General features: G+C 36.4%; 1 protein-coding gene across 2 annotated transcripts in view; it reads left to right on the top strand.

Moving 5' to 3' along the window:
* The window catches only part of ROS1 (ROS proto-oncogene 1, receptor tyrosine kinase), a 75016-nt gene that overhangs the window by 32717 nt on the left and 27650 nt on the right, over window positions 1-14649 (top strand). The window contains exons 20-28 of one of the 2 annotated variants that reach the window (XM_072408803.1): window positions 538-601; window positions 2084-2286; window positions 4939-5150; window positions 5786-6075; window positions 9159-9338; window positions 9618-9832; window positions 10954-11098; window positions 12495-12727; window positions 12808-12981. In XM_072408803.1, the coding sequence (XP_072264904.1) occupies window positions 538-601; window positions 2084-2286; window positions 4939-5150; window positions 5786-6075; window positions 9159-9338; window positions 9618-9832; window positions 10954-11098; window positions 12495-12727; window positions 12808-12981 (1716 nt within the window). Of the gene's footprint in view, window positions 1-537; window positions 602-2083; window positions 2287-4938; window positions 5151-5785; window positions 6076-9155; window positions 9339-9617; window positions 9833-10953; window positions 11099-12494; window positions 12728-12807; window positions 12982-14649 lie in introns of both variants that reach the window. The other variant, XM_072408802.1, reaches the window with a different exon arrangement.

Below are 14649 nucleotides of genomic sequence, written 5' to 3'. Positions count from 1 at the left end.
AATGTCTGAGAAATAAAGGCAGCATAAGTTTACTTAGCCCTGGAGCCAATCAACAGTGACACTTACAGGGACACATGAAAAACACCAACAGATTAAATATGATGTCTAACCAAAAATTAGATCTTTACTTTTTATATCTTTGGGATCCAGTGGATCTCCTTTCCAGAATATCTCACACTGAAAAAAAGAACAAACCAGTACTATTGATTTTGATGTTGGTAACACCCAGGATATCTGAAATGGTGCTAGAACATGTAACAGGACAATATATTCTCCCAAATAAAAGACCTCTATGACTAAACCTGTATTGAGTGAAATGCAGGTGGGGGTAGCTTCAGTGGGGCCTCTGTTTGTCCTCAATAGGTCGTAAAACCTATTGAACAACTGATCAGAGATCAATATACTGTGTTAATATACTGTGCAATTGCATTAGAATTATACTAAGAGAAATATGTTTGCTGGTATTGCTAAATGTTTCATTTTATGATGTAGAACAAGAATGTGGTAAGTAATTGACTCTTCTGTTTTGACTTCTAGGTGCAAGCCTCTACTTCTGCCGGACATGGGCCATTTTCTGATATGATGGAAGCACTTATTTCAGGTATCATGTACGATGTACTACAACTGATCAATTAAATATTAAAGAAGATAAGGTGGTATTTGGTTGATTTATGACTATATAGAGAAATGTAGTGTACATACATTATTGTCCCATAACAAAGTCCCAAAGTTTTGGGCCACAAAGCATGCTTTCTCAAGCAGAATGTAGGCATAAATGGTTTGCTTAACAAAGGATTAATTTTGTCCCGAAGTGTAGCTGTTTTATTATTTTTGTTATTAATAACATTTTCCAAATTTTATTATGACTTTAGTGAATAATGTTAAAAATAAAGGATTTTGTAGACTATGTAAGGCTGGGTACACACGTTCAATGGTTCTCGTCCGGTAATAGGCTCAGGGACGATATCAGACGGGAATCTGGTGTGTGTACACCTCCTTTCGTCCATCGTCTGAACGACCATCCTGGCGGTTCCACGGACGATGAATGATGAGTGATCCTAATGGAAGCGAAGGGGGGAGCGTGCAGCAGGGTGCCACTCCGTCGCTCTCCCTCCTTCCTTTCCATAGAGCAGAACAGTGCGCACTTGTTCATGCATTGTGCAGTCCATGAAGCTTAAGTCTCTTGTGCAGATTCTTTTGTTATGCTGTATCTACCTATCTATGTAATTTACTCCAAGAATGCTGACTGTTATTACCTGCTGAAAGCATTCTAATGGCAATGCATGTGACTGTCCTCTTTCTTAATTATCTTCTTAATTATGTAATGGAAAAACAGCTTTATTCACAAAGCTAAATAAACATTTATTCAGAAAAGGTAAAGCGGGAGTAAACAAAAAAAAACCCTTCATCTTTCCTTCTGAAAAGTCCCCCATTTCTCTGGAGCTGTCCTTCTGCACCTTCTTGAAATCTGCCTTCGTCCAGGGGCATAGAAATCGCCAGTTGGTGCCATCTTCTTTGCCCTTCTGCCTATGTCACAACATCCCACACTGTGCAGGTGAAGAAAAAGCTCTGATATTGGGCATGCACAGAAGCAGCAGCCAGAAGCCTCCTGGGATGCATGATGTATGTCTTCCAGGAGGCTCTTCGCTCCCATTCTGTCTTTATCACCACGGCAATAAAAACAGAAGGGGAGAGGCTTTACCCTTAATCAATTAGCTAACAAACATTAAAGTTTACTTTGCATATAAATATATATACATTTGTTATATATATATATATATATTACATCTGGGTTGTGTATAACAGTCAGTTAGATCAGCCTTTCCCAAACTCCTAAAATAATTTTCAGTCTTTAGGAACCCCTGCTTAAACCAATTAATTGTGGGACAGTGGGAAAATATAATAATTCATAGCTCTTATAAACATATAGCCACATGGCCCGGTTGTAAATATTATTAGTGAGGAAAAATGTAATCTGACATTTCTTATGATAGCATTTATTTGTGTCAATTGTACAAAATGTGCATCTATATACCACCTAATTGTTGCCTTGTGTTTTTATGCTACATTTCTCTTCCTGCAGATATTCGCCCTGCTCCAACTCTTCTTGGCATCTCTTCTAAACAAATCTCTTTCAATGAGGTGGACAAAAAGGACATACTGTGGAATATTACTACGGAGGAGAATATAAAGCTGGCTTCCTATATAGCACTTGATGAAATACTTTATTTCCTGTGTAATTGTATGATATATTCAAAGGATACAAAAAAACAAGCTACAGTTCTGGTATTTGTTTTGATCTTTTTAAGATAATGTAGTCAATCTTTACCTAAGGCCTTGGTAGTGCAGAGTTTGAGGAACTATGTAGTTTTTGCAATTCCTTGCATTGTCCTTCAGAAAGATTGCTATGACATTTGGTCCAGGAGAACTTTTATGTATGCTGTTGATATACAAATAGGGCCAATGTTAACTTGCTAAAAGATTTGTATTCTTATTCATCCATTTTGGGGATTTGCATAGCCCTGCCACACTTTTGTAACACTGGCCCTCCTCTAGTTAGTGAACGGGCAGTGCAGGAGCTGTGAGCTGCATCACTATATACTCTTTTCTTGTCCCTTGTTCTTTGCTAGCACAAAAATACTGTAGCACAACTGATTTGCTCCTGGTGCTGCTTCTTTTACTCTCTGACCTGTTTTGTACTATGGATGTCAGGTACAGGAACTACTTGCATTTAAACAGTACATTCATTAATGTAATAGCGTGTTTCCCCGATGATAAGGCATCCCCATCAAATAAGCCACCCCCGATTTTTGCTCAAAACATTAAAATAAAGCACCCCCCGCAAATAAGACACCCACCGATACTTGCCACTGTGTGCCTCTGTGTGACTCCTCGGTGCTGGCTGCAGTGCAGAGCGAAACTGAAAGTGACTTCAAAGGCCCGCACACGCGCCCGTGACTCCGCGCCAGGAAGGACAAGCAAGCTGCTGATCCCTGCCCTAACGGAGTCTGTTACCCGGCCGTAGCCAAAAAAAAAGGGAGTCAGTGAACAGAAGGGGACAATGAATGGCACTTAGTGAGCAGAAGGGGACAATGAATGGCACATAGTGAGCAGAAGGGGACAATGAATGGCACAGAGTGATCAGTAGGGGACAATGAATGGCACAGAGTGATCAGAAGGGGACAATGAATGGCACAGAGTTATCAGAAGGGGACAATGAATGGCACAGAGTGATCAGTAGGGGACAATGAATGGCACAGAGTGATCAGAAGGGGACAACCAATGTCACATGAGTGATCAGGAGGGGACAATGAATGGCACAGAGTGATCAGAAGGGGACAATGAATGGTACAGAGTGATCAGGAGGGGACAATGAATGGCACATGAGTGATCATGAGTGATTTTCAACAATAAATGTACACTGTGGTCTTCTTCATGGAAAAATAAGACATCCCCCTGAAAATAGGACCTAGGGCATATTTTGGCATTTCAAAAAATAAAAGACAGTGCGTTATCATCAGGGAAACAGGGTAATACATCATTAAAGCTGAACTCTGGGCATTAAATATTGCCCAGTTCTTGACCCCAAAAACATTGTGTCTGACCTGTTGTATTTAGAAAGATATGTCTAACTTCTACTTATATGATTTCATGATTTCATCATAGTGATCCTAAATCTTCATTCAGCAAGAAAGACTGGAAGAAGGGGTAGGCAGGGTTTCTGTGAATATTTTTTGGGTGTCCTATACATCAGTCTCCGCTGCGAATACAACTGCAAAACAAAAAGGCTTTGTTCTATGCTTTTCTTTGTGTAGCTGTGCTTGGTGGAAAGTCCAGGAAGAGTCCACCTAGCATGTACATTTCTATCAGAATCTAAAAGGATACCACAATGATTCAGAAAAAAAAAATGTGAAGAACAGGATAAAAAGGAAAAAATAACCAACATCTTCTCAGCAAACAATTTTTGCCTGGAACCGATTTTTGGTGCACAACATACTATGGCACACACCTTTTTTTTTATTATTTTTTTAGCGCCCTGCACTGATGACAGATCTAAGGTCCTGTTACTGCGGCATCTTCACTCTATTTGTCCACTGGGCAGCCATTGATCATGTAACTCCTGCACATTATGAGGTGTTCCATGATCTTTGGCATTTGGAGGTGTCATGAATAAAGCTGACCTCTACACTGGATGGCACTTGTGCCTACATTGTAAACAAATCACAAAAAGTCACCAGGAGCAGGGAAAAGGTTTTGGCAAAAAAAAAATGCATTTGCATGACTTTTGGTACTTTGAGTTTAGTTCCACTTTATTACTGACATGGCTACATATGGGCACCTTAACTTGCCAATGCTTCAGAGGTATTATTTTCCAAGGCTCTTTTTATGTTAGATAAGGCACTGTTTAAATTACAGCAGTGCTTTCTTTAAGGACTTTTCTGTTTTTTTGTTGGTTTCATAGATTAGAGTAGCAATGTAACTGTATGTTGTTTAATGTAACAATAAAATATCCAAGAAGATACAATGGAAAACAATGTACATTATTTTGTATCTCAAAGTCTTTCTGTATGACACTGAACTGGTGTTTTCAAAGAAAGAAAATGTTCATTGAAGTGAATCTTCATGTTAACTTCCCAGCACCACCAACGTGTTAAGTACTATCTAGATAAAGAGAAAACAGAATGGGAACCCAATATTATTGGAAGGACACAGTCTGAACAATACATAAAAATAAACTGAGCTCTGTCAATTGTTGAACAATGTTATACCCATTGGAATTAGGTATAGACTTTCAAGTGATATGAAATAAATACAGAAAATGTGTTTGGTTATATATTAGGAAATTGCATGTAGCAACCTATAGCAGCCAATAATAAATCAGCTTTCCACATCTAAAAATGTGCTATACTAAAAAAAAAAGCCTTGTTTCATTTTTAGGTATTAGAGGATGAACGTTTGTCAGGCGCTCAAAGCATGACTGCAGACTGGATCGCAAGACACATATATATAGTTGTACATTCTAAACAAAATGGTACTGAAGTTTTCTTTATTGACCTGGAGCTTAAAGAAAAAAGTCTCAAACCTATTGGTACATCCCAGAATTTCTCAAACCTAACAATAGATGCCATTGCTGTTTATCCTCTGCTTAGGTATCTGTATTTGTTATTACCCTATTTCTTCAATTGATTTGATTTATTAGTTTTTTCTAAGTAGCACAGTGAAGGGATGCCTATAGAATTTACCCATGTGTCATGACTATGGACTTTGTAAAGCATTGCGTAATATGTTAGTGCTATATAAATACTGTATACTAATAATAACCAAATCACAAAAAAACTGTGTTCCTCAAAGACTTAAACCTACAGCTGATCCAGAGAAAGGCGTTGTTTTTTTTATAATTATAATATTTTTAAAGAAATTTACAGACTTGGCATGAGCTAATTTCTTGAGTGCCTTTTGCCAAAGGACCACCCCTGAGGAACTCAAGTTAATAAAACTGCTTTGGTATTCATCCTAATAACAGCCTTAGTGCTGTATATTTAGCCAGTTTACTGTTAGTGTACGATGGACATTGTCAGTGTACAAGGGACCTTGAACCAAACTAAGGCTAATTTTAGCAACAATATTAGACAAAAACTCTCTGAGATTGTTGGTTAATTTTAATGGCACCTATATTTTACTTTTAATTTTCTTTGCCATCATTATGAAAACAAATTATTCCACAGTAAGTTTTACAACCGGATACAAAATACTTCATGTTCACTCTATATTGATTTTTTTTCAGCCGTTTGTATTGGCTAGAACACTGGGAAATGGGTACTGGCATATCATATTATGATATTATGAATGATACAATAATACATGTGTTGGGACAATATAATCAGAAGGATGTTGCCAAAGGAGTTGGCTGTGACTGCCATTTGAAGAGTTGGGAACTGATAACACTGATGACTTTGGATACAACAAATACCAGCGGCTCGCTTATATTATTCTTGTGGAATGAGACGAATATCTGGGCCTCTGACATGGATGGATGTCATTGCTGGAATGTGATTAGGATACCTCTAATATCTGGTAAATATTTATTAATATTTATTTATCCCATAGTACTGAAGTAATTTACAGACTTTAATGAACCATTGACATCAAACCCTACCCTTGTGGAGCTAGCATTTTTGTCACACATTCTGTATGCTAGGGATAATTTATGGAAAATCAATCTGCCAAACTTCTTTGTTAAAAACTTTAATGCCAAACTGAACTTCAATTTAGCTAAATACATTAAAACACAAGGTCTTATTTTTAATTAAATAACTTAATTTTTACTGCAAAACAGCTAAAGTAGAAAAACTGTTGCACTCCTATCAGCTGCAGAGTGTAACTTTTGCCCTCTGTGGGGAAGCTGTGGTCCCTCTGCAGAGGTTCAACTTGCTGCCTTTTGAGTCAGACTTATAATTTTGCAATTAGCAAAGCCCATGCACCCAAATGATTGGAGAGCTCTGACTAAGCATGGAATGTGTTGGACCACTGCTACCCCACAGAAAGCAAGGGTAACACTGTGCGACCACCAGCAGAGGGAAGACTTTGCTATGAAGGCTATTACAAATTGTCTGAATCTGTTGGGGGACTGTAAATTGCAATTTTTAAAGCTGGGGTTAAATTTGCACATATTTTGCACTGCTGGGTCCTTCTTTACCCCTCAACAACATCTTTATAATTTAAAAAGAAACCTTTAAGACCTTATTTAGGTTCCAGAGATGCCATTAGGTCTGTGTGCTTCTTTATGAAATGCATGGCAGACCATGGCTGGTGGGAAGAGCCAGCAGGGTGCTGAACATGACATCCTTAGAAGCATGCTGTGTGCAGTGCAAATCAAATTAAACAATTTTGCAGCAAATTGTCAGAACTCAATGTAAGACTGCAGATAAACTTTATTTAACCCCAGTTCTGGGACTTTGACACACCAGGCTTGCCAATGTACCTTGGGCTTACCTAGATGCCATGTTCCCCCAACCATGGTTCTAGAGTGCCAACTTCCCTTATGTTCAGTCGCTATGGTCTCCTGAAGATGCCAGCTTCCATCTCTGCAGCGATGACTGGTCCTAGACTAGGGTAAGCACGAGGTAAGTATGTGCCATACATGTGCTGTGCAAACTTGCTGATTATGGCAGAAGCTCACCATCCACCATCAGGTTTATTTCCGCAATAACAAAATTTGTACAGTGCATTTGTGTAAATCTTCTGCTCTTCTCATACATGCGTATAGCCCACTGTCATATTCTCCACCATACTCCTGTAGATATCAGTCACTGTCCTGCACTCACATGCTGTCATTTGCACAATTTCTTGACATGCTTCTAACATATTCTCCACACTTTTCTGTACTAACCGTATACTGTCATTCTGCAATCTTCTCTACCACATCCTGACATTTGTTATACCCTGTACACACCTATCTGTATTTCCTGGCTGCATTTACTGGCCACCATCATACCCTCCATCATTCTTCTACTACATCTAAAAACATTTTTCTGCATTCACTACCTACTGCCATATCCTCTGGCAAGCCTATATTTATTTTTTTTATTTCATTTGTATTATTACTTTATTTCATTTGTAAAGTACCAGGTCAATTATAAAAGCTACCAAGTGTCTATGTTAAGTTAAAACCCAGTCATTTAGTTCCTCTTGACCTAAAAACATGCTCATATAACTGTTTTTTTCAATTGAATTTCTATGCTTTCTATACAATATATTACTCACGTAATGGCCTTTACAATTCTTCTTATAAATATGTTTTTGTAATTTCATCTTCACAACATAAAATACTAACTTTAAAAGTTCACAGTTTGTGTCGTTTTAAGTGTATATTGACATTGTGTTCTATATTGAGCTGACCTTGAAATATGACAAAGTGCTGTACTGCTGCCGCAATATTACCAATATATATGATGGTTGGAATAATAGTAAACTAAATTATTGTTTTAATGTAGCAGATTGACTTTGATTACACTAAACTAGCTTATTTCCTTTAGGTTTACATTTACAAGCTTATTTATGAAGCAGTGAATCTGATATTCACTGAAACAATCCCTGGTGGTTCAATTTTGAATTAATTACTGACATTAAACAAATATTCTCCACCAGGGAATGTTTTAGTGAATATCATATCCTCTGCTTTATAAATAGACCCTTTAATATTTTTTTAATCATTTTTTTAAGTTACCCTAGATAAAGTATATCTAGGGTATATATAAAGTGTATTTTCATATACAGCCAGAAGATGGCGTCTTACACACACAAGTAAATGGCTCAAGGTGGTTTTTTGCACTGCTGTCTGAGGTTTCAATGAGAGACATCATGCCTGCCCACTTGGAAATGTTGAAGCATACTTTTTTCCTGACCCCCACACATTTCTGTTGAACAATGACTGTGATCAGCAGTTTAATTGACCAATAGAAATGTGCAGGCGGTAGAAAGGAGCAGACAGAAGCGGAATGAAACAGAAAGGCACTTGTGTGTTAGGGTGCCATTCTTAACAAAGGGTGTCATGTAAAATGCAGTCAAATGTAACCTGAAAATCCTTCTTCTATGGTAGTAACAATAAATATGTCAAAAATTCAACATTTTGGGTGATTTTAATTTTTTTGTTATTCAGTGCTGGCCGGGTTGTCATTACAGAAGTGTGACTCCAACCCCTAAACCTTACTGTACACCAGCCTTTCTTGTATTTTTTACATGGAGGAACCCTTAAACTACCTTTCAGGATTTCAGGAATAGAAAAAAAGATCAATGGGCGTAGGAAGTACTCAAGGAAGCTCTAACAACCTCTGGAGAAACCCTGGTTTAGAAACACTGCTTTTAGATACAAGATTCCTGACAATGAAAAGATTTCAATAAGACCCACAGGAAATGCTGGGAATTACTCCCATTAGCTGGTTTCCTTTAGAGCTCCTTTAGAGCTAGAGCTGGAAAAGGCCACATTTCCTAATACACAGTCAATCTGGGACCCTTTCCAAATTGAGTGATGGTGGATTATTCTCTTCCTAACCATTCCTGTGTGACAATATGCAAAGCTATTTTTACTGTCTTTATGTGGACCAGATGTATGGTTGTTTTTTAATGTTCATTTACAATTATTATATTTTTTATAGCAGGTTCAGCAATTACTAGCCTGACAGTGGATGACTATTTTATATACTGGAGTGTTAAAGAATATGAAAAAAACAGCATATATGGAGCAAATAAAAAAGATCACATAATAACTTTGTTACAAATTATCTCTGAACAGCATGTTCAGGTTTTAGCATACAGTACATCTCTGCAACATTTTCCAGGTAAAATAACCTAATACATGATAAAAAAATGCATTCTGTGTATTGCTTATATTTGAGTACATGTTTTTTCAGACTGTAAAGAAATCATTGATCATTGATCACCAATGTTTTATTTTGGAACTGGTTTGATATCCTGAGCATTAAATATGAATAACAAAATATATGGTAAAATCTGTACATCCCTTTTCAAAAAGGTACCATTATCAGTATCACTCTAGTTATCTCTAACACATTGCCTCCTTTATATACTTTTATTTGAAATGTTTTTTACTTTCACAGACAAAAGATGTCTGCTACTAGAGTCACTTACCTCCTCACCAGTTATAATGAGCTCTACCAATACCAGCATTACTTTACAACTGCCTTCTGTTAATAATACATTAAAATGTCCGACAATAAAGAGCAGCACTCCAACATACACAGTAACTTCTAGAAAACTTAGTGATGGTGAATATAAGGAGCCTTCCAATTCCACAAATATTATCAGTACACAGGTAAGAGGTTATTTCAGTTTCTTTTATTTTTATAAATTTGAAAAGCTGAACTATGAGAGAACAACTAAGTAAATCACTGAAATACTTATTTAAGAAAAGATTTTACATTCTTTTCCATCCCATCCTAAAATGATCACTTACTTAGCTCTGTTCTCCTATCTATATGAAACTTAAATGCGAAGTGGTCCCAAATACTGCAACCCACTCCTAGCTGTGCAGTAGAAGAGGCAGATACAAAATCAGGACAGGGATTTACACAAATTTCAAATAAAAATGCATTTAATAATTTTAATAAATGCATTTGTGTATTTTTTTATATCTACAAGCTTATAAACATGGTGGCTGCTATAAAAAGAGTGCATAACCACCTTAAACCTAGTAGACCAGAATGTATAGCCCAAACTTGTTCAAAAACAGTAATTTTATCTGGTAATAATTACCTCTAATAATATGATGATGATTATAATAATAATAATAGTAATATTGTTGTCATAAGAAATAATGCAGTATAATATGAATGTATATACCCAAATATAGTTAGTGTGATGCATATAGAAAGATTGATGCTGCTTGTTTTTGAGCATAGATATATACATTAGATTGCAGTATTACTACAGTCATCATTATATAATGATTATTATTATTACGGTATAAATATAAATATATATATATATATATATACATTGTAAATTGAAATTTATATATTTTTATCTATAAGAATTAAAAAGGTAGTGCTTGAAAACTTATCTTATAGAACTCTTTTGTATCTAAGCCTAGAGATCAGTTATTTTTGGATGGAATAATGGATTTTCAGGGAATAAAATTTACAAATAGTATAGATCTTTTCCATGACAACCACCAGTATTATCATTCATTGTAACATGATCAAATGTGATCATTATTTAAATATTATTAACATGTTTATCAACATTCTAAATACCTCCCTTTGTCACCTATAATTATCGAGTATTTTTTTCACGCACAAAAATTGAAATTAGAAAAGAATTATGATACAGGCACTTTCACATTCATATACAGATGGAAAGGACACAGAAATAGTAAACACGCTGTATGAAACAACATTTATTCCCGTGCCAACAACATTTTATCTGTGTTTACAGGAATTTCAGAATCAGATTGCAGTTATCCTTGGGTTACAACCTTTCTCAGAATATGAAATAGAAGTCAGCGTGACAAATTATTACTCCTTTTTGCTTTTTGAACAGCCAAGAAATGCTGTTATCACAGGAAAAACTGATTATGGCAGTAAGTATACTCTCAATTGTTTTATATTGTGTTTATTGTAACTTGCAGACAGCACTCTACTGTTTTAGAATCAGTAGTGTACATTAGAAGAGTAGGGTGGCTCTATATAAAACAAAGTGGTCATTTGTTTTCATTTATAGTTCATTCTAAAGTGGTTATTAAGCAGGTTATTAAGCAGTTCTAATGCTGGGTAAAACAATTAAAAAATAAATTTGCTTTGCTTTGCTTTTGCATGAAGTCAGTTCGATGCTACAAAATTTAGGTACGTTTTATATTGCATTGTTGCATTATTCCAGACAACAACACACATAAACGTGATGAATTATTGCTAACATTTATATCTTGGTGACAAATTGTCATGTCTAAAGTTTTTAAATTACTTTAAATAGTCAAGAATCAATAGAGAGAATAACCCAAGGAACACAATACAAAGAACCCTGTATTCCCCAATATCATGGCTGGATTCTAACTTGGGGAACTAAACATTAAAAGCTGTTTTGTACAGTAACACACAATGCATAGTCCAGTCTCAGAAAACTAAACAGTAAACATCTTCCTATTTCTCAATAAGCAATGCAGACTATAGTCCGTTAAACTTCTTTGAATCGTCGCTCCTAATACCAGTTTGCTGTGCAGATCCTTTACAGAAAGGACCCTTTCTAATATCTGATTTGTGCTGAAATGCAGAGTAAAAACTAAAACATTTATTAAATGCAGAAATTATTTTTTTTGTTGCTTATGTATTCTAAGTCTAAATCTGCTAGCATTGTTACTAAGGCGAATTTTATGTGTTGACATTTTATGTGTGGATACATGCTCTTGCTAAGTCCATGGTATTATTATTTTTATTGTCATTTTTTTTTTTTTATATCCATTTGATTACTCTGTCATGTCACTAACCGTTCCTCAGAGAACCATAGGCCATAAAATAGTCTAAGAACCATACTTTTAAGCTAATAAGTATGGGTAATCTAAATTAAAAAGAAATCTATTATTTGTCTACCTATGAAAAGTAAGGACAGTATGTTACTATTTTCATTAAAATGTGTGAATTACTTTCATAATATTGCCTACAACTTTTGGAGAAAGTTAATTGCATCAATAGTGAAAGGGAAAAACGTCAAAAAATGCTTTCATTCCCACAAACCTTTTAACTAACTAATTCTTAACTACTAAGTTATTTTAATAACTAATCAAGGCTAATAGGTAAGTGGGATATATATTTTCTAAATTAGGCAGCATGCTTACATTTCTCATTTTATCTAAGATATAAAATATGGTATATAAAACTAGACAAAATGTTTATAAAAAACTGCTTTATAATACATTATCTGGTCTTCTTTAAAATGAGGCTTGCTTTTTTTGTGTTACCATGTAATGAATTATATTTTCTTAGTTCCAGAAGCGGTTTCAAATGTTAAAGTGACAGTTTTGTCAGACTCACAAGTAAATATAACTTGGTTAGAACCATCTAAGCCAAATGGTCTTCCTGAATTAATCCGATACCAGATCAAAGTTGACAATTTACCTCCCAGTCCCTCTGTACCATTAAGACAAAGGGAATTTCCAGATGAAAATCTTTTGTGGACTTTAAAGAATCTTAAACCTGGAACTGATCATCAATTCAAGGCAAGCTTGCTTAAAATTAATATAACTGGAATAAAGAAAATTGCATTATATTCATATGATATGTTTATTTTATTTATCAGGTCCTTGCATTTCACCCAGATGAAAACTGGTACACTGAAAGTACTTCTGTCTATGCCAGAACATTTAAGTCACCTGCCCCTCCAAATAACATAGTTCCAGGTAATACCAGCTTAGTGATGGAATGGACCGCTCCAGAAGAGCCCATACAAGTTTTCTGGTTTGAAGAAAATAAGGTAACTGTAGTACAGTACTTTTTTTACATTCTGAGTAATATTAGTAATATACCAATTGATCATGCCACTTGATAAATAACTGCACTTGGTTTGGTAAAACAAACTTTTGACCTCATCTAAAAGGTCAACATTACATTGCTAGGGACATTAAAGAATACAATACTAAAAAATGGATAGCTGGAGCTCAAGTGTCCCTCATGAAGTACCATGGTATTATGTTGGTACGAGGGTTCTAGGAGGAGAAAAACAAATCTCCAGCAGTCAGAGGTGATTGGAATCATTTTGGAAGACTTTTCAACATGCTCGAAAATATTTGTATGGTAAAGCTTGATTCTTCACTGTTCCCTGAGAAAGAAGGAAGAATAAAAATAGACTGTGAACACCAGTCACTATAAAAGTTCTCATGGTGTGGCGTTCACTTTCTGATAACTTGTCCAGTGATGGGAAGATATCTCTCTTCTGATACCTGCAAACTGGGCTGTCACTGACAGCTCAGATCATCACTGACAATTAGAAACCTAATAGAGTGCTTCCCAACCAAGTGAAAACTATGTTAGGTATGATATAAGTAATTACAAAATCTCACTATGCTATGGTAATTAGAAGCAGGTTGGAGACAGGGCTGGATTTCTCACAAGGCCACCTAGGGCTCAATTCCATTCTCCCTGTTCCCTCCCTACTTTCCTTCTTCTCTCTGTTTCTCTATCGCTCTCACTCTCTTTTCTCTCTTCCCCGCTCTCAGCTCTCTCTCCGTCCTTGCCATCTTCTCCCTCTTTCTCCCGTACTCCTCTCCCGTCTTCTCTTCTCTTCTTCTTCTTACTCCCTGTCTCTCTCTTCCTTACTCTTTCTTTTCTATCCCTCTCTCTCTCTTTGACTTCTCTCTCTTTACTCACCCTATTTCTCTTCTATCCCCCTCTCTCTCTCTTTGACTTTCCTCTCTCTACTCTCCCTCTTTCTCTTCTATCCCCCTCTCTCTCTCTCTGACTTTCCTCTCTCTACTCTCCCTCTTTCTCTTCTATCCCTCTCTCTCTCTTTGACTTCTCTCTCTTTACTCTCCCTCTTTCTCTTCTATCCCCTCTCTCTCTTTGACTTCTCTCTCTTTACTCTCCCTCTTTCTCTTCTATCCCTCTCTCTCTCTTTGACTTCTCTCTCTTTACTCTACCTCTTTCTCTTTTTCTCTTCTATCCCTCTCTCTCTCTCTGACTTTCCTCTCTTTACTCTCCCTCTTTCTCTTCTATCCCTCTCTCTCTCTTTGACTTCTCTCTCTTTACTCTCCCTCTTTCTTTTTTTCTCTTCTATCCCCCCCTCTCTCTCTCTGACTTTCCTCTCTCTACTCTCCATCTTTCTCTTCTATCCCCCTCTCTCTCTTTGACTTCTGTCTCTTTACTCTCCCTCTTTCTCTTCTCTCCCCATTACCCTCTTTGCACTCTACCTTTCTCTCTAGCTCTCTCTATCTCTGTTCTCTTTCTCTCTATCTGTTCTCCCTCTCTCTCCTTACTTTCACTCCCTGCACTCTCTCTCTCTTCTTGCTCTTTCGTTCTTGTAGAAAAGCTTTCATCATCATTTGTCAGTGGCACAATCTACCTGGCCCAGGGGAGCAAACATGTAAATCTGACCCTAGTTGGAGGCTTTTTTCACAAAAAACATGTCAACCTTGAGATGTCACTG

The sequence above is a fragment of the Pyxicephalus adspersus genome, chromosome 4 (assembly GCF_032062135.1).
Source record: "Pyxicephalus adspersus chromosome 4, UCB_Pads_2.0, whole genome shotgun sequence".
Taxonomy (NCBI): domain Eukaryota; kingdom Metazoa; phylum Chordata; class Amphibia; order Anura; family Pyxicephalidae; genus Pyxicephalus; species Pyxicephalus adspersus.
Note: the sequence above shows the minus strand (reverse complement) of the source record. Positions and strands in the feature narration are given on the sequence as shown.